Source organism: Terrapene carolina, unplaced genomic scaffold, assembly GCF_002925995.2.
Source record: "Terrapene carolina triunguis isolate 2854851 unplaced genomic scaffold, T_m_triunguis-2.0 Scaffold62, whole genome shotgun sequence".
In the NCBI taxonomy this organism is placed as follows: domain Eukaryota; kingdom Metazoa; phylum Chordata; order Testudines; family Emydidae; genus Terrapene; species Terrapene triunguis.
In genome coordinates, this window is record NW_020664413.1 from 59105869 (window position 1) to 59124121 (window position 18253).

An 18253-nucleotide genomic window follows, 5' to 3' on the forward strand; every position below is an offset into this window, starting at 1 on the left:
AAATCCTGATGCTGATGCATCTTGAGACAGTTCTAGAACTTCTAGGACAGAGGTGGGCAAACTACGGCCCGTGGGCCACATCCGGCCTGTGGGACTGTCTTGCCTGGCCCCTGAGCTCCCGGCCGGGGAAGTTAGCCCCTGCCCCCCCCCCCCCATGCAGCCTCACCTTGCCGCGCCACCAGTGCTCTGGCCCGCCGCTCCTGCCAGGCAGCACGGGCGGCGGGGCTGGCTCCAGCTGGGCGGCGAGGCTGCGAGCTCCTGCTGCTCTGAGCAGCATGGTAAGGGGGTGGGGCGGGGGGGGGGGATGGATAAGGGGCAGGGAGTCCCCGGGAGCAGTCAGGGGACAGGGAGCAGGGGGGGTTGGATAGGGCGTGGGGTTCCAGGGGGTGGTTAGGGGCGGGGGTCCCGGGAGGGGGCGGTCAGGGGACAAGGAGCAGGAGGGGTTGGATGGGTCGGGGGTTCTGAGGCGGGCAGTCAGGGGGCAGGAAGTGGGAGGGGGCGGATAGGGGGCGGAGGCCAGGCTGTTTGGGGAGGCACAGCCTTCCCTACCCAGCCCTCCATACAGTTTTGCAATACCAATGTGGCCCTCGGGCCAAAAAGTTTGCCCACCCCTGTTCTAGGACCAGGGAACCAAAAGTTTATCCACCTCATTTTCATAACTGGAGCAGCTGCTCTTGCCTTGAATGCCGAGGTATGGCCCATGAAAACTGCAGAACAAATTCACAGAGGTCATGGGGAGTTGTGCCCATTTACACCAGAACTAAATTTGGTCCTCTGAGTCGCAGTGTGAAATGGTCCATCTTGGTCCATATTTGAAAATACCAACAAACAAACAAAAAAAAAAGCGAATTCAGCTTGATGCTGTCCCTTTGGGCTAGAGGAATATCCCTGTGTTTTTCGGGTTTTTCTAAATAATACAATGATCTGTTTAAATCTGGATCTGGTCTCCAGATATCAGTGATAAAGAGGTATGATTTCCATGTAAAACAACATCTGTATAAGGCATTTTCTTGTAAGAATTCCTGCTCCAAAAAGCTTAAATGATGTATAGCCCACTGCTAGCCTTTCGCTGGGTTTTTACTACCCCTTTCTTCTATTATGTATACAAAATATGTTACGATCATTTACCAGGAAATTATAAAACAAAACAAAAAACAGTAAGGGTGAAATCTTGCCTCCATAGAAATCAATGGCAAAAGATCCCATTGAGTTCAGTGGGGCCAGAGTCTCACCCTAAATTATTTAACTTTAAATCAAGACTGGATATCTTTCTAAAAGATAAGTAATAGGACAAACTGAAATTCCAGGCTTGATGCGGACACCTCATGCTGAAGTTTTATGGCCTGTGATATGCAGTGGTCAAACCACATAGTCATAATGGTCCCTTCTGGCCTTAAGATCTATGACATTTTGAAAACATTGATTCATAGCCTGGGGCAGGTTTTCAGCAGAGCGGCCTCCCTTTTGGCAGGTGTAAATTGCACCCCCAGTTGAATTGTGGAGGCAGATCTGAGTACTTTTGTCTTTGCCTGTTATGTAGTTAGTAAGGTGACCAGATGTCCCGAATTTATAGGGACAGTCCCGATATTCAGGGCTTTGTCTTCTATAGGCGCCTATTACCCCCCACTCCCTGTCCTGATTTTTCACATTTGCTGTCTGGTCTCCCTAGTACCTAGACATCCACATACTCAGACGTGCTCTGGCGATTCATTTTGTGTGTCCAAATTTTTTAGGTGTAACCCCCAGGTCAGCATGTGTTGCGTGTCGCCCTCTGTGCCTGATCCACAGTGGATGTGAGTCTGTTACAGCATCCAGCTAGAGCCTGGCTCTTTGAGGCAAGCTGTAGAGATTCTTGCTTTTAACTAGGGAGATCCCTGCTCCAATCCCTGGTGTGTCCGTCAAGATAGCAGGCTCAGACAGCCACAATTTACACCCAGAAAAGAAAGAACAGGCCTTAGACTAGCTGAAGATGTACTCATTCTGGGCCAGATTTTCTCCTCTGCTCCATCACTTGTGTGCTGCTCTAGCAGTGCCAAGGGAACAGGAACTGGTGCTATCCCCGTTGAGACCTCCCCTAGCATGGAGGAGTCAACAACGGGTGTAGAGTCAGCAGAGCAAGCTCCTACGCCTCCTTCCCTCTGCAGCTTTCTGCTATCCCCAGATGACAGACAGTCCCTTGGGGACCATTGCCAGCTGGTGTAGCTTAGAGCAGCCCCCAGGCTACTCTAACCTGTGCTAAGCCAGGCAGAGAATTGACTCCATGATGTCTCTCCCACCTTCCCCCACAGCTCACTCTGTTGCAGCAAAGAATCCAGACCATACTCTACAGTGCAGCTGTCTCAATCCTTTCTGCGTTTTGTGTAAGTTCACCTGCATGGCTCCGTCCACAGTGAGCTTTGAACTTGTGCTAGCAACAACCATGTTAAAAAAGGATCGTCAAGCACAGTTTTTCCAAGTAGTGTCCTTGACCATCATTTCCCAACATGACTGTGTAGTCCTTTGTCGTTTGCAACTTTTAAAAGGAAAAACTGCTGGCCACAAATGCACTTAACTTAATTTATTTACAAGAATTCATCGCTGTAACGGTAGCATGGTTTGTAATTCTGGAAGTGTGGGAGCAAACCTTGTTACAACTGCTTTTTCAAGCAATCTGGGGAGCGGAGAGTACCTGTGGTTTCATGTAAACTACAAAACCCAACCGGTTACAATGAGGCAATCCCTCGGTGTGACTAACGGCTTGTCTACACAAACAATTAGAGTGTGAGAAGCTGGGGTGTGAATCCACGCTGCGCTACCCTGCCTCGGTCTGGCTATCCATGTGCACTCTGCTGATCCTTGGAGCTAGTCCTATTTCAAAGAGGACTAGATCAAAGCGCTCTAACAGCTGTCAGCAGGGTGCACATGGTTAGTCTGCAGCAAGGTAGCGTGGGGTAGATTCACCCCCCAGTTTGCTGCAATCTACTCGTTCGTGTAGCTGAGCCTTAAGACATGGCTCTGTTCAGTAGGTGAGACCCAAACATGTTACCGAGCTGTGCTTAAGCCTGGCTGTGAAGCCCAAGGCTGTAGCACTTGCTTGGGAACAAGGTCAGGAGCGTGGTTAAAACACAACGATTGAAAATGTTTTCAAATAGAGTTACACATTGTAGAGTGGACCCTGCCCAACTGCCACTATTTCTATCAATATCTAGTGACTTTATCGATTCAAACAGGTAACTAATAGCAACTAGGGTCAAAAATGGGTTGTTGGCAGGTAGCTAAAAAAAAGATGAAGCAACTGGCTCATATCAAAGACGTGCTAACATTTTTCCTCTGAAGACTGGAGATTGATGAACATGAGCTTGTGACTGCTCTTCTCTCCTTTGAAGTTCCACACATCTGGTTTCAATTGCCCAACAACTTTGCACCACGATCAGCAGGTACCTCTTGCCGCACGGACACTGCGCGGTGGAAGAGAGACCTTTCCATTTCACACCCCACGTTGGCCCTGCGATTTTCATTATCTCGTCTCACCATCTTGTCATGCTTCACCATAGTCACTGATTCTCAGGGTACACTGTGCGGGGCAGTGGAACGATACCAATTGACACCAGCCGAGCATCTGGACTGCATATAGTACTTTGCTTTTCAAGGTCCTTTCCCATTGTCACATTCCTACTATAAATCTCAAAGCCCAAGAACAGCAACAACAAAAACACATACCGAGTGGAAGTAACTTGCAGCTTTTGACGTGTTGCCTTCAGCTGATGGTTTTTTTTTTTTTTTTTTTAATGACCGTTTTTGTGCCTTGCTGCTTGCAATTTGCTTCTCGGTAACATTTTGCAGTTTTATGGGGTAGTAACAAATTTGGACTTAAATATTAGGAGGCTTTGAGGTTGTTCAGTATTTTACCGTGAATAAAAGGCAGCTGAAAGGAAAAAAGGAACCCAAGAGTTTATGTGCAATATGTTCAATCACAGAAGCTGGGAAGCAGTGTATGGAAAATATTCAATGTATTTAGCCATTTCCTTCAGCTGCTGGCTTTATTAAATAATATCCTGAAGGGTGCCAATAAAGAATCCTAATCACATGTAATAGAACAAAGAAACCTTTTTAAAACTGGGAAGAATGCTGGACTCTGCTGACTGCTCTACTCCCCATGTAAACGGAGAGGAAGATGGAACTTAATGTCATGTACCATTGATCTTAATATCTTCTTGCTTAAATTTCCTTGCCACCTGCTTTTAGGTAGGGTCCCAGAGTCTATATGGAGGAGAGGGAAATAGGACAGAGCCACTTTAAATCGTCAGGAAGATGGAGCATGAAACCAGATGCTTTCTGCTTTGAGCCAGAGCGTGCTAGGGATTCTCTGGGTCCATTTGTGGTTACATCATTTGTGGTGTTGAGTGACTTGTTTTTATAAAACTGGCACAATTGGTGGGAATATGTTTTTATGTAGTTATGTCTTTATGAAAGAAAGGAATGTGCTGCCTGGGATCTCTGTTATCCAGCATAACAACAAACCTGCTAGCTAGTATATACATACATAGTAAAAAAACAGCCTGTCGGTTTAAAGGCGATCCTTATCCTACAGGGTCCACAGGTCAGAGAATTCCCTATTTCCACTTTGATTCAAGCCATGCTGACATTTGTAGCATGTTGGAAATTATTGCTGCTTTCTTGCCCTCTCATGATAAGATTCAGAAAGAAAGAGTTCTGTTTGGTTTCCTCTGTTGGGCTCTCTGAGGATGAGGCTCATTATCACCTGTTCTCCTTCATTGTCTTTATGCAGATGCAAAGCCCACTTCAGAGACACTGAAGCCCACCTTGAAGAGTGAGGAGACCACGTCTCCATTCCCTACTGATGAGGAGACAACAGAGTGTGGTGATGGCTGTGGAGAAGGTGATGGTACGTACCAGACCCAGGCACCATTAGTGCAGTAAATGATTGGTTAACAGTTAAGTGAACACATTGCAGCCTCTTCTCTCCGAGACTAATCCTCCTCCAGGACTTTCATTGTGCTATAGCAGTGTCCATACGGGATGGTACTGCACAGCAAGCTGGCATGCTGTAGAGTCACACACTGGCTTGCCACACGGTGTTAGACATGGCCTGAGATTCAAGCCTCCTCTGACACCCGCCCCTGTGGCCCAAGAGCTATCCCTGTCCAAAGTTCTGCTACTGAGGGCTCTGTTCACTTCATATAATAATGCTTTGAGCTGAGAATGAAATCTGTCCAGAGATTTCAAAGCACTATGCAAAGGTAGGCAAGCATTGTCCTCATTTTATAGATGGGAAAACTGAGGTACAGAGAGGTTAAGTGACTTGTTCAGGGTCACAAAATGAGTCAGTGGTGGAGCTGGGAATAGCACCTAGCTCTCTTAACTCGGATTATTCCACTAGACCACTGCTGCCCCATAGCTGCATAGGTAGCATTTTCATTAGTGGATAGTGACCCGGGGTGACCATTCATAATTCCAGGCATCCTGTTCTCTTCTGACACGAATGCTTAGATCTGTCACTCGATAGCTGGGCTTTTGAGGCACTTGAGATTCTTCTTTTTTTGGAGCCAGAGTGGAACTACACTGCACCACAAGGGCACTTGGGAAACATTCGTCTCTGACATTTAAGAAGGAATTTAATATTTGGCCACTCCAGGGGATGAAGAGAAGGTGCTGATTAGAGCCTGGAAGCATTTGGTGCCTGCATTTATATTTGCTTAGTTTGGTGGATTAGCTGAAGGACTTGATGTGAGCATTTTGATGATGCAGAATTTAAGGCTGATCCTCAGAGCTGACGAAACATGAGATAGGTTGAAAGCATCCGTGAGAGAGAGATTTCATGCTTTCCTCAGTATTTATGACTTGCCAGCTATTTTAGTTTTTAAATAGCATCCCTCTATTGCAGGTTGTTCTTTAATCAAGTTTTATTTTGTTATGTTCCTTTTATAAGATGCCCAGCTTCCTGTAGGATTCAATTGCAACTTTGACCTCCCTGAAGACCTATGTGGTTGGTCTAATGACCCTGAAACAGATTATACATGGTCTTTCCATTCTAGAAGCACCTGGTTCAGCAATTCAGGACCAAGCACTGGGTCCTTACCTGGTAAGCCATTTCATACATTATAAGGGGAAAGGGGGAAAGGCGATGGCATTTTCTCCATGGAAAAGATTATTGCAGCGCTGCTTAACAGTGGCAGAGATTCTGCAGAAGTGGATGTTTTCCTTTGTTAATTCTTTGGATATTCTGCTTTGTGGTCCGATAACCATGTCACTGAATTACACTAACTCTCCACTAGAGATGGGCTTGAACCAAGCAGCCTGGTGCTGAATCTCCTCCCCCACCCTATATAGGGAAGTTTGGACTTGCATCAAAATCCTGATCCAGTTTCCTCACGGGGGCCCATCAGTACTCCCCACAGTGTGTTTCCCCTCTTGCTATGGGCACACACATCATAATAAGTCCATGGCTGGACAGAGCTTGACTTCAGCTATTCTGCACCCTGTGGTTGCATGGGATAGACTTAAGTCATCTGTCGGGATTGAACTCGCCAGGACCTAAAGATACAAAAAATTCTGCTTAAGTTTTACTCTTGATCCGTTCCGGCATAGGCCTGTGTTGTGGGAACAGAGGGTTTGGTGTTCTAACTAGGGCTGAGTGAGCCTTGCAGCGCTTAGCTGAAGAGAGTTTTGCTAAGATTTGTTTGCAGAGATTGGAATGAGACAACCCCTGCAAGTTTGCTTGGAGGCAGAAGTTCCCTATCCCTGTATCTTGGAACCAGCCCTGGGACCTGTGCCATCTTCTTACCTGAGCTGACGTTGGAGGAGTGTTGTTGGGGGTACAAAGCAGGTTCACCAGCTTCCAAATAACTTGAACCTATGTTCACTTAATTTTGATGAACATGGACTGAGTTTTGTGCAGGAAATTCAAGGGTCCCGTTGAGTCAGCTTGAGGTTCAGATGAATATTTCACCCAGCTTTACTTCCGTTCCAGATGCCACATGGAGGCACAAGGACTTTAATGCCTGTATCTAAAGAGCATGAGGATTTGATGGATCGAGTTGACCCCTCCCATTAGCTCTTACCAATAGATTTGAGTGTTGAAACCAAAACATTCAACCTGTCAGCCACATGACAGAGGCACTGGCCAGAGTGACAGTTTTAACAGCCAATGAGAAGGCAGCATAGGGAGCACCTGGCAGGCAAAGCCAAAGAGGAATGCATATATATATATGAAATACATTGACCGATGAGAGTCCTCTACACACACCTCACTCTTAAACACACATATGCGTGCACCCACACTTTTACTTATACACACACACGCACACACACACACTTTTTCCCATTGATCAATGGGGCGCCCAGATCTCTTACAACCCCCATCAGCGCTGTATTAAGCACAGGCTCTCTGGACATCTGACAGATTCTTTGGCTTGACACAGGTTACAGTGTGAAAAATGGAGAAACACATTTTCATATTTTGAGTGTTTATCTCTTCAGCCTTTGAGTGCTTGAGAAGATTAATATCTGAAGATCACTGGGGCCTCAGGCAACAGGAGAGAACACTTACCGCCAGTCCCAGGCTTAATAACCCTCCCCATCTCATTCGCTGTAATAATGTTTAATTAATATAATAAGCCTCCTGCAAGTAGGAAAAAAAATTACTTATTTTTATAACTCAGACTCAATTTTTCATTTCATTTCCTCTCCCCCGAGTCTTCCTACAATTAATTGCCCTTTTTTTCCTTAAAAGACTCGTGTGTGTTTGTTTAGGGACAATCTGGGATGAGTGATGCTCCTGCAGAGGATATGGCCTTCTCTGTGTGTCTGCAACATTAGTGGAGTTTTCTTCCTCTGTCCTTCAGTTTCTTACCCTGCCTCTCTTTTTCTCTGCTACTTCTGAATTGCAGGTCCCTCTAGTCCTTAGAGCCTGTTCCCCAGCCCACTGAAGCCGGTGGGAGTCTTTCCGTTGATTTAGTGAGCTTTGCAGCTGGCCACCACAGAGAGATTTCTCTGAGTAGTTGTTGTTTGCATTACAGTGGCAGCTAGAGTGTAGTGGTGGCCAGGTTGGTCCCACGATATTAGAGAGACAAGGTGGGTGTTGTCTCTCCAGTAGCGCCTAGAGTCCCCCACGGAGTTTGGAACCCCATTGTTCTAGATCCTCTACAGACACATAGGACAAGAGAGTCCCTGCCCTGAAGAGCTTACAGTCTAAACAGACAGGACAGACAGGGAGGAAACAGAGGCATCGAGGGAGGAAGTGATTTGCCCAAGATCACACAGCAGATCAGTGGCAGAGCTTCGAATAGAGCCTAGGTCTCTTTCTGAGCTTCATGACGACAAAGGCTGCTGAAAGGCGAGCTGGCTCCCCAAAGTGGTGCTGGCCCCTTCTCCTCCCTCTGCCGCCACTCTCACCTGAAGCGCCGAGTCCGTGAGAAGAGCTAGTGGCTTTAGAATCACAGCTGGCCCTGCCACGTTGATCAGTTACACCCTGTTGTTTTGAGAAGAAAGTCAGACCCGATCATGTATGAGCCCGCCTGGCTGTGAGCGTGTCTAGCTTTTCACTGCATTGAAGAAATATAAAGGGATTTATACAAAAAAGGACCATTGGGTCTAACTTTGTTCCCACTTTAAGAAATTAGGAAGGAAAACACAACACAAAGGGAAACAACTATTTGCTTTTTCCAGCTTTAAAAAGAGACCTGTAATGTTAAAAAGAGCCTCTTGTAGCCTGCTGACTTGGAGCAGAATAGCTATATTGTTAGTTCACACTCCTTCATTCCTCTGATGGTTTTCTAGTCACCCCCTCCGGCATTTTGCTTCTACTTATAAAACTCATCGTCAGATACCAGGCAAGAAAGGATGAAAAGTCCTTTCTGTTCAGGGTGGTCTTTCCTTCTGAACCCCTGCTCCTACAAAGGGTGAGCAGTTGGGTGAAGGAGAGCAGCTGTGCTTAGTTTAGGGGCAGGGCACATGCTAATGAGGGGTTCAAAGTTGTTGGAGAGCCTTAAATTTTAAGGTGCTGACCTGGAACGTTTGGCTCTCCCATGATAGAAAGAAATGCACTGTGCCTTTAAGAGGTATTTGGAATGCGTTTCTGTTTCTTCTTCAGATGGCAAAACAAAAAAATTAAATTAAAAGGAGGGGCCCTGGCTGAGTGAGCATGGGAAGGAGGAAGTGGCTGTGCCGAAATATCATCTGAAAGGCATTTAAAGTGTGTCGAAAGACGGGCTCAGATTCCTTAGATATCTTCCCATTTCATTTTGTGTGTGTGCTCACAATTATTTCTCTTCTTTAGCATGGGTAATGGCTCCTCGAGACTGCCAAGACACCCTCTGCTTTCATTCCACTAGTTTTATTTCCAAGATACTCTCACAGGCACCTTGGAGTTTCTTTTATCAGCACCATGTTCCTTGTGCTTTTAGCAACATGGATTGTCTCTATTTCATTCCTTAAAACCTCCTATGACAAATTCAGCTATCCCTATTGGCGAAAGTGGAGCCAAGCTGCTCAACTCAGCAGAAGCCTGTTCTTACTCCAGCTGCTATTTGCCTTTTTGTGGGGCAAAGGAACCCAGTTTCTTCCACAGTCGTGCCCCGAAGAGGGATTTCAGTTTTTTCTCTATGGATTTTCACATGCTTCCCAGATTTCCCCCGTTAGCTGCCTTGATGGAATTTATCACAATTTGCAACAAGATCAGGTTTCAATGAGGTTCTGATCCTACTCCCCCGGAAGTCAATGGCAAAACACCCATTGGTGTCAGCGGAGCAGGATCCAGGCCCTGAGAGACCTGAAGATAAACCCACTTATTCCAGTTGTTAAGCTGGGTGTCTTGAGACGGGTAGGTGCTGACGAGCCCTGCCAAAGTCATCATCTTCACTGACTGCCAGGAGTCTGAAAAGATACTGGGCATCATATTTCCAACTGGTATAAATCGGTCTTGTTCCATTGCCATCAGCGGAATACGCCAGCTGAGAATCTGGACCACGGATGTTTAGACTTTTTTATGGTTGTTAAGGAAATGATTAGAAGATGTTACAAGAACACTGTCAGTTTAGAAATCCTAGGGCTCCATCGTCCCTCCCTTATACGTCCACTCCTATCTATCCAAGTGAGCAAAGGTTTTTCAGACCTACGTATGGGAAATAAGCACCTGTATGAATCCACCATTGCTAACCAGACCTGTGACTCTACAAAACTAATGGGTAGGATTTTTACAATGTATCTTTCCCCCTATTGTTGTACTTTCTCTGAGACTGAGCCATGAAATCAATGGAGAGAATTTCACTGTGGTTTTTGGTCTGTGGCCTGCTTCACTTTGGGGGGCAGAAGTGCTGCCGTACTTGGGTTGCAGACCCAGCAGGGGAAGGTTTATTTGTTTAAAAATGTTTCCAATGGGGAAATGTTTGCATTGCTCTGAGGTTTTGCAAGAGCTCATTGTGTAAAAATAACACAAATATTGGGCCATACTTAAGCTGCCGGTGACCCTTTTACCATCCTTGTGTTATTCCTCTGGAGTTTTTAAGGGCTAATTTTTTATCGCAGTCCATGAGAATTTAGGCACTCGGACCCCAATCCTGCTCCACTGAATCAATAAAAGTTTTGCTGTTAATGTCCATGGAGTAGGATTGGGCCAGTCCTGCGCATAGAGCTGACTATAATACCCTTACTTGTGCTGAATAGAGCCTGATGCCAGGATGGGTCCCAGTGAGGTTCGGGGCAGTATTTGCAGTGTTACGTCCTGCTCAGTGTCAGTAAGGGTGAAACAGTTTAACCCTTTGAAGCCAAGCCCCATCACTTTGAAGTCAGTGGGAGTTTTGCCATTGATTCAGTTGGAGCCGAGTGAACCGTCCAGTCCTAACTTCCGTGAATAGACCTTGAGCCTTGCGAGCTTTGCCAACACCCCAGCTAAGAAGGAGGCAAGCTGCACCGCCCCAAGAACAGACCCCGAACCACATCGTGAGTTACAGTGTGATTGTTGATTCTTCCCTTGCTCCCAGCCCTACACCTGGTGCTGATCCCTTCACCTGGTGCACCAGCGAAGCTGCTCAAGCCACTCCCCACGCCCATGCACAAGAGGGAGAGCAGCAGCCCGGCAATGGCGGTTCTTCGGCCCCTCCCTTCCCCCTGTGATGCAGGTAGCCTGAGCCGGGGAGAAAGGGAGTCCTTATGTCCCTTACCCTCCTGCACTGCAGCACAGCCAGTGCTGTGTCCACACTCTGTCCCTGAAGGCCTGGCAGAACTCCCATTAACTTCAGTGACGGTAGTACTTGGCCCTAGGCTTATACACAGAGGCCAGTCTTCCTTTCGTGGCGTATACATGGACGTTTGTATTCCTTTGCTGGTGTTTGGCTCCACGTACAAACGCCCACATATTGCCTGTAAAACTGGGCGGGAGTATTCTTTGGAAAGCAAAGAGGATTTTTTAAAATGTTAGGTAGTGGACTGGCTCGCCCCATGGATTCATGAAAATAGCTCAATGGCGAGTGACTCCGAGGGCCAGGTTTTGAAACGTGTGCGTGCCCAACATGGGTCAACAAAAACGGATGCCCGGATTGTGCATGGCATGCCTTTATTTGTGGGTTGATGCCTTTCGTTGTGCATGCATAAAAGTGTGTAGGCACATAAATCGGTGTGTGGGAGCCTGGGCACACGCACATCCAATTCATACAAAAGTGCGCCGTTTCCATTGGTTTGTAGGTGATCGTCATGCAAATATTGAGAACATTTATCATAAACATCTGGCTCTAACTACTACTTGAGCGTCTGAGGCACTGAGCACCCACCACGAGAATTCATATGGCCCTCATCACCATATTGGAGAACCCCACAATCAGTATGAATTTTTAGCTTACCAACACCCCTGCGAGGGAGGGGAGGATTTCACAGATGGAGAGCTAAGTACAGGGTCACACAGCAGGTCAGTCGCATAGCTGGGAATTGAACCTCAGATCAGTGCCCCGTCCACTGGACCATTTACTGCAAGCTTGGAAGAGCAGGCGCTAGCTATAGAGACATAGATACAGATGGACGTGGTAGTTGTGAATATGACCTAGTGATGGAAATCACAGACAGCAAAGCTCTGCAACTAGCAGCAGGACATGAAGACCTAGAGGAGTGGGAGAATGTATTTGCTTTAGCCAATATGAGGCAGGTGTTGGTGAGGTGCGGTGCTTTCACTGAAAGTCCCAGAGGTAATAATGATCAGTGCAGTGACTTGTGAAAGAGGTCTAGGTGAATGCAAAGATCCTGCATAAGAGTAGCAGTTGTAAGTCAACCATGTCCAGGGAAGAGGAAACTCTATGACCTTTGACTGAGAATTGTGGTAATTGATTGTCTATATCCGACCCAACGTGTTCTGTTGGAACACCTCCAGATGTGCTGCTGTGACCAGTCATTGTATCTGTTTTTCTTGGGAGCCAATTGTTGTGTATTCAGGAACCAAGTACAGATAGATTGACCTTGTGAGATAAGCTGCTGTACCAACTCATGATTTAAGCATGACCTGAGCTGTGAGACTTCATCTCCTGCTGCACCTAATACGCTCTCAGATGGCTTGCTAGTAGGAGGGGAAGGTGCTAGCCAAAAGAAGTGTGTGTTGGCCAGATGGTTTGTTTGGATTTCCAGATGGTTTGTTTGGAGGATCAGTCTTCTGATTGATCTGGGGCTCACTAAGGTGCACATATAATTGATTATGCTGTTGTCTGGTCGGTGACGGTTGCATGTTCACGCTGCTCTTGCTCTACTAAATCCAGATGCATCCATAAATCTCCATGGGAAGTGACAGAAGCACCGATTGCAGAAACAGCAGTAGGCTAAGATGCCTGAACATATTTGTCCTGCGAGCTGGCCTTTTGAACCTCTGATCCCAGTTCTGTGGGAGCCTTATCGACTGTGTCATTAGCAAGAACAGATGCTTTGAGTCAAAGATCCAGGGAAGTGGCTGAAATGCATTTTTTGATCCTGAAAGGATTGATCAAATCTTCTGTATAGCCTTTCTTCAAATGTTTTAGCAACACAAGAGATTTTCTTTCAGGTGTCTTCTCTGCGCTGCAAGCCTTCCATTAACTGTGTCAAAAATATCAACTACTGGAACAGCGAGGCTCAGACATGCTGAGTCAGCAATTAGCTCTGCGGTGGCCTTGTTTAGTTGGTCTCAGCATGTTCACAAGGCTTTTCATTAAGGTCCCTCCAGCCATTAGAATGACCCACTAGCTTCATGTTCAAATGGCATAGCAAGTAATGTCTGCCTTTGCTCAACTAGTCTCTCTAAACTGCATTATAAAGCACAAAAACACATCCCAACAAAACCCGCTGTCCACTGCAGGGGAGCAGTTGATGGAATTGCCCAAAGAATGAGCACACCTGTGAATCATACTACTTGGTATTGTTCAAATAGGTCAAGGCAGCACTTTATCACTCCAAAAAGAGATCAGCCGAGAGTCCTTATAAACACAGGGAACTTAGAGTTTCAGCAGGCTACTACATCTCTGAAAGAGGTTGTGTTGAGGCGATATTGGATTGTTTTTGGCAGCATTTCAGAAGATTCTTTGATTACACACACTGCTGGAAATGGGAAGAGTTAACAGGTCAAATCAGCCCTGCTATATAAGTAGACACAATTCTGCTGAAGTCAACATATTTTCTCCAGGGCTGGATTTAGCCCAGGCTGTTTTCCTGGCCCAGCGGTGGCGTGATGCACAGCCAGATCAATGTGTGCATGTGCACGAAGCAAGGTGCCGGTGCCATGTTTTCTTCAACTATGTAATTTGTGCAACCTCCTGGTTTTTTCAGAGCCTTTGACCATCTTCAAGACCTTCAGTGGGAGCTAGGGTTGCTCAGCACCTCACTTAATGAGGCCACTTTTATTTAGATGCCTAAATGAGGATTGACTCTAGCTTTGGGAAGCTAGGTATGCAGAGGCCACATTTAGGATCGAGGCCCCATTGTGCTAGGTGCTGTACAAACACATAGGAAGACATCCCTACCCCAAACAGCTTACAGTTCAAGGCACCAGTTCTGCAATTGGATCCACCAGACAGCCCCTGGTACCAGACAGAGCCCCGTTGACTTGACTGGATCTCTCCAGGGACACAAGGATCTCATGGCAGGATCAAAGTCTAAGAAGTCAAGCAACACATGGAGGATGAGGATACAGTCAAATATACTCCATTTTCAGAAAGTGCTAAAAACTCAGAAATCCAAGTGGTGTTTTTTATTCATGACGGGGTGACTTGCCTGGGAAGCAGTTTTAGCTTCAAGATAATTATACTGTTGCTGTTTGTTTTTTTTCTTTTGAGGGTATTTTTTTGTTTGTTTGTTTGGTTTTGTTTTTCCTTTGAAAAGACTGGTGGTGAATTATAGAAAGAGAATTTGAATTCTGGAGACCTTGGCGACTGATTATATCTTATCACTGCTTATGCGTGAAGTACAGCTTGTTCTTTTTGCTTCCTCCACTTGTTTATCTCTTGCATCTTCTCCTCCTCCACCACCACTCTGTAGTGAATCACTAGTCCCTCCTCCATTAGAGAACAGCATGGTACTTTTTCAAATGATTTTCATTCAGCTGGGACTTGGCAAACACTCTTTGATCTTTTCTCTGCTGATGTTTGCATTAAAGTGGACAAAGTGGACAAATTCATGTGAAGTCAGTGGAATTTCTCAAGGAATGAATGTGTCTCTGTTACTTTTTGATCATATGTCCAGGAAGCACACAAAAGTTTGGTATTTTGGTCAGACAAAATTTGACTTTAACTTCATTTAGCTGTTGCAGCAGCAGTAGAAAATTGATTGTATGGGTTTTTTTGGGTGGGAGGGGAGGGATCTGCCTTTTGGTGTTTTGAAACCTGAGTTCAGTCAATCTACAGGTCTCTGTTTTAAGTTCTGGAGATACATTTGGTCTGATTTTCAAATTGCTTAGTGTTGAACTAATTCTTCTGTTGATATTGGTGGTAAAACTTCAATGGGAGCAGACTTAGGCCAATTAAGAGCTTTTCAAAATCCTACCCATCAAGGTCAAAGGAGCTAAGACAGCAGGAGTGCAGTAGGGAGAGGAAACTACACATCACTAAGCCTGGTGGTATCCGTGTCAGAGTGAAGGAAAGGAGAAAAGGGCTGCCATATGTATGCTAATGACAAATACCAGCTATAGAGTAGCTGTGTTCATTTTTGTATTGGATAAGCAGAAGAACTGGCACATAAAGTACAGTAATATCAGCAGTAACTTTCCTTCTAAATTCAATGTATTTCAGAATTCCAGGGCTTCCACATATTGTATTGCAGGAGTAGCGCATAGAGGGGACCACATGGTTCTTTTGTGGAATTTATTTTAATGCCATGGGTTAGATAAAGATATCGAGTAGCCTAGATCAACCCAGCCAAGTGCCATGCTAAACGCCTTTCGCTGCTACATGCATTTCCGAGTCCAGTTACATCTGTGGACTTCGCCTGTGTGATCAGATGTGGTTGGCCTTTATAAGTACTGCTATCTGTTCCTCCTCCCTAGGGATTGTTATATGGTTATAGTCTGAAAAGTGACTTGTGTGTTTTAAAAAAGCATCACTGTACTCAACACACCTGCTCCTGGTGTTTAATACTGTCTGAGTCATATTTGCTTATTTTTCTTACAAAAACAAGTTTGATCTCTTATTTGCACTTCAGGGCCAATCCAGCTACAGCATGGAAAAACGGAGAGCTGGGTTTATTCTGCCTCACGTATCATCAACAAAATTGTCAGCTAGGTTTTGATTGCAAAGTACTTACCGCTGGTGATGAAAAGAGTCACAAAGAACACAGCTTGATAAGCTTGATATCCAGATAGTAAGATGCGTTTGCAATGCTGGCGGTTAGAAAAATCAACTTCAAGCTTGTAAGCTAAGCAAATTTCAGGCAGAATAAATATGAACCCCCCCACAATGTCATTATTATAGAGTCATTTTTTCTGACTAGAACTGCACTGAAACTTGTCCTAATTACGTCAATCTTTGGCTTATGCCTTCCAGTGTCATTATTGGTATCCTACCGCACTATGGCTGCTGGTGAAATCTCCCTTACTGCTCAGGCTTTTTATTTATACAGTGGGTATTTCTCTTTCAAACACTAAACTCCACAGAAGTACTGAGTGTATGCTTGGTACAGCCTAGGTTTTCTAACTCCCAGTAATATCTCTTGATTTATCTGGATTGTTTGCAATGTTGCCCTTGGCAGGGCTAGTTTTGTCCCAGTCCCTGTAAAATCCTGATCTTGTCACAGAATTCTTTTCTCTAGAATGTTTCTGTCACTATTGGTTTTCACTTCACAGACATACGTCTCAGGCTTCCCAACAGCAGGAACAAAGTTCTCAGTTTATTTGTTATTCCAGTCTCTCCCTCCCAACAGCTACCACCCTGTGTATCTCCCCTCCATGAAACGGTGCTGAATGAATGTGCAGCAGTGTTTTTGTTTGTTTTTAAAATGAGAAACACCTCAGGATTGCCCTAAATATTGCCCAGAGTATTTTGTTGGGATCCCTGTTGTGAATCCTCTGAGACTATGTTCTGAGCTAGTTCATGCTGGACATACAGCAAGAATGGACACACTTATTCTTTCTGCCCATTTTTTGATTCAGCACCAGTAGAAATTAAGCCCAGTATTCATGTTCCAAATAAAAAGGAAATCCCAGTTTGGGGATCAGAGGCGTAGCGAGCGCCCTCCGACCGGAGGGGGCCCTGCAAGGAAGGGGGCCCCTAAAAGTGTCAAAATAAATACCGCATTCCAGTTTCTGCATTGTAAGGGGCCCCGCCCGGACATATGTTCGGAGGGGGCCACCGTTCGGAGGGGGCCACGTTCTTTGTTGCTACGGCCCTGTTGGGGATATGTTTGAATCTGAATATGAAGTTCATCTGGCTCTATACAGCAAATGACTCACTAAACAATTGTGTGTGAGTTTCAATTACTATATGATACTCAAAAAGGGTGCCCCTTAATGTCCACAGTGTAGGTTCTAAGGACCAGCCTACTCCATGAAGCAAAATATGAGTTGATGTCCTTTAGACGAACCAAGAGATGAAGCATCACACAAAGAATGTATTGTGGGCTCCGTTTTCAAACCTGAATACCTAAGTTAGAGCACCCAACTTTGCCCGTGGGTACTCAAATCAACATGGGCACCCAAAGACCCATTTAGGGCTCTTGTTCCCATTTGAGCATCCAGGTATAGATCCAAGTGCCCTAACTTAACTACCTGGATTTGAAAATTGGTCCAACTAACAGGTGGAAAAGTAATCAACCCTCTGGGACAACGTTGGGTTCCTATTGGAGAACTTCTCCTTTGGATGAGAACTATGAAGTGCCATCAGCTGTGCTTGCTATCCTCTCCAGCTGAGAACTGGAAGGTGTAACATTCATTACAAACGCTAAGAGGTGATCTGATCAGGTTTTACTTCTTTTTCTCCTTGAACAGAGAGTAAAAGCTACTTGCGGCCGCAGAGCAGTGGAGGGAGAGAGGAACAGCACACCCGGCTCCTCAGCCCCATGATCTACTTGCCCAGGAGTGCTGTCTGCATGGTGTTCCAGTACCAAGCATCGGGCGGGAGTGGGATAATGCTGCAGGTGTGGCGGGAAGCGAGCCAGGAGAAAAAGCTGTTGTGGATCATCTCGGAAGACCAAGGGGATGAGTGGAAAGAGGGACGGATCATTCTGCCAAGCTACGATATGGCCTATCAAGTAAGATGATAAAGGGCCATTTGTTCTGAGCTTCCAGTGGCTTTTAGTGATAGTTATGTCAATATTTCAAAGGGCTGTGCCCATTCATCATTAGGGAACGTTGTCGAGCGGAGCGGTTTTCATTGTATTTCTTATGTTGCTATAGTAACTAAATAACACTCTATTTGTTATTCAGAATGTGCCTGTCTTTATACACAGACTTAGGTCTTTGTTCATCCTGTTGCCTTTTATATTCCTGAAATGTCCCCTTTTACAAATATTTTCCTCCCTTTTCTTTTAGATGATTATCAGGTAATCTGACAAGAGACACAAAGCCCTAAGGAGCAAACACAAACAAATCCTGCCAGCAGCAAGGTGGGGAGGTGGGAGGGAGGGAGCCCACTTTGAAAAAGTGAATGAAAAAAAAGCAAACACCACTTTCCTGACCTTGGCTCCAAGTCTGGGTGTTGCGGATGGGGGAGGGTGAAATCAGGTCTGTGTGCACCTTGAGACCAGAAGGCATTCAAGGCAAGCAAACTTAAGGGCCCGATACTGCCTCCATTGTGTCAGTGAGAAGAGGATCAGGCCCAGA

The 18253-nt window shown here is 45.6% G+C and overlaps 1 protein-coding gene across 1 annotated transcript in view; it reads left to right on the forward strand.

Moving 5' to 3' along the window:
* The window catches only part of NRP2 (neuropilin 2), a 122959-nt gene that overhangs the window by 68117 nt on the left and 36589 nt on the right, over positions 1 to 18253 (forward strand). Inside the window, exons 11-13 of the mRNA XM_024206359.2 lie at positions 4769 to 4885; positions 5930 to 6082; positions 17420 to 17682. Of these exons, the coding sequence (XP_024062127.1) occupies positions 4769 to 4885; positions 5930 to 6082; positions 17420 to 17682 (533 nt within the window). The remainder of the gene's footprint in view (positions 1 to 4768; positions 4886 to 5929; positions 6083 to 17419; positions 17683 to 18253) is intronic.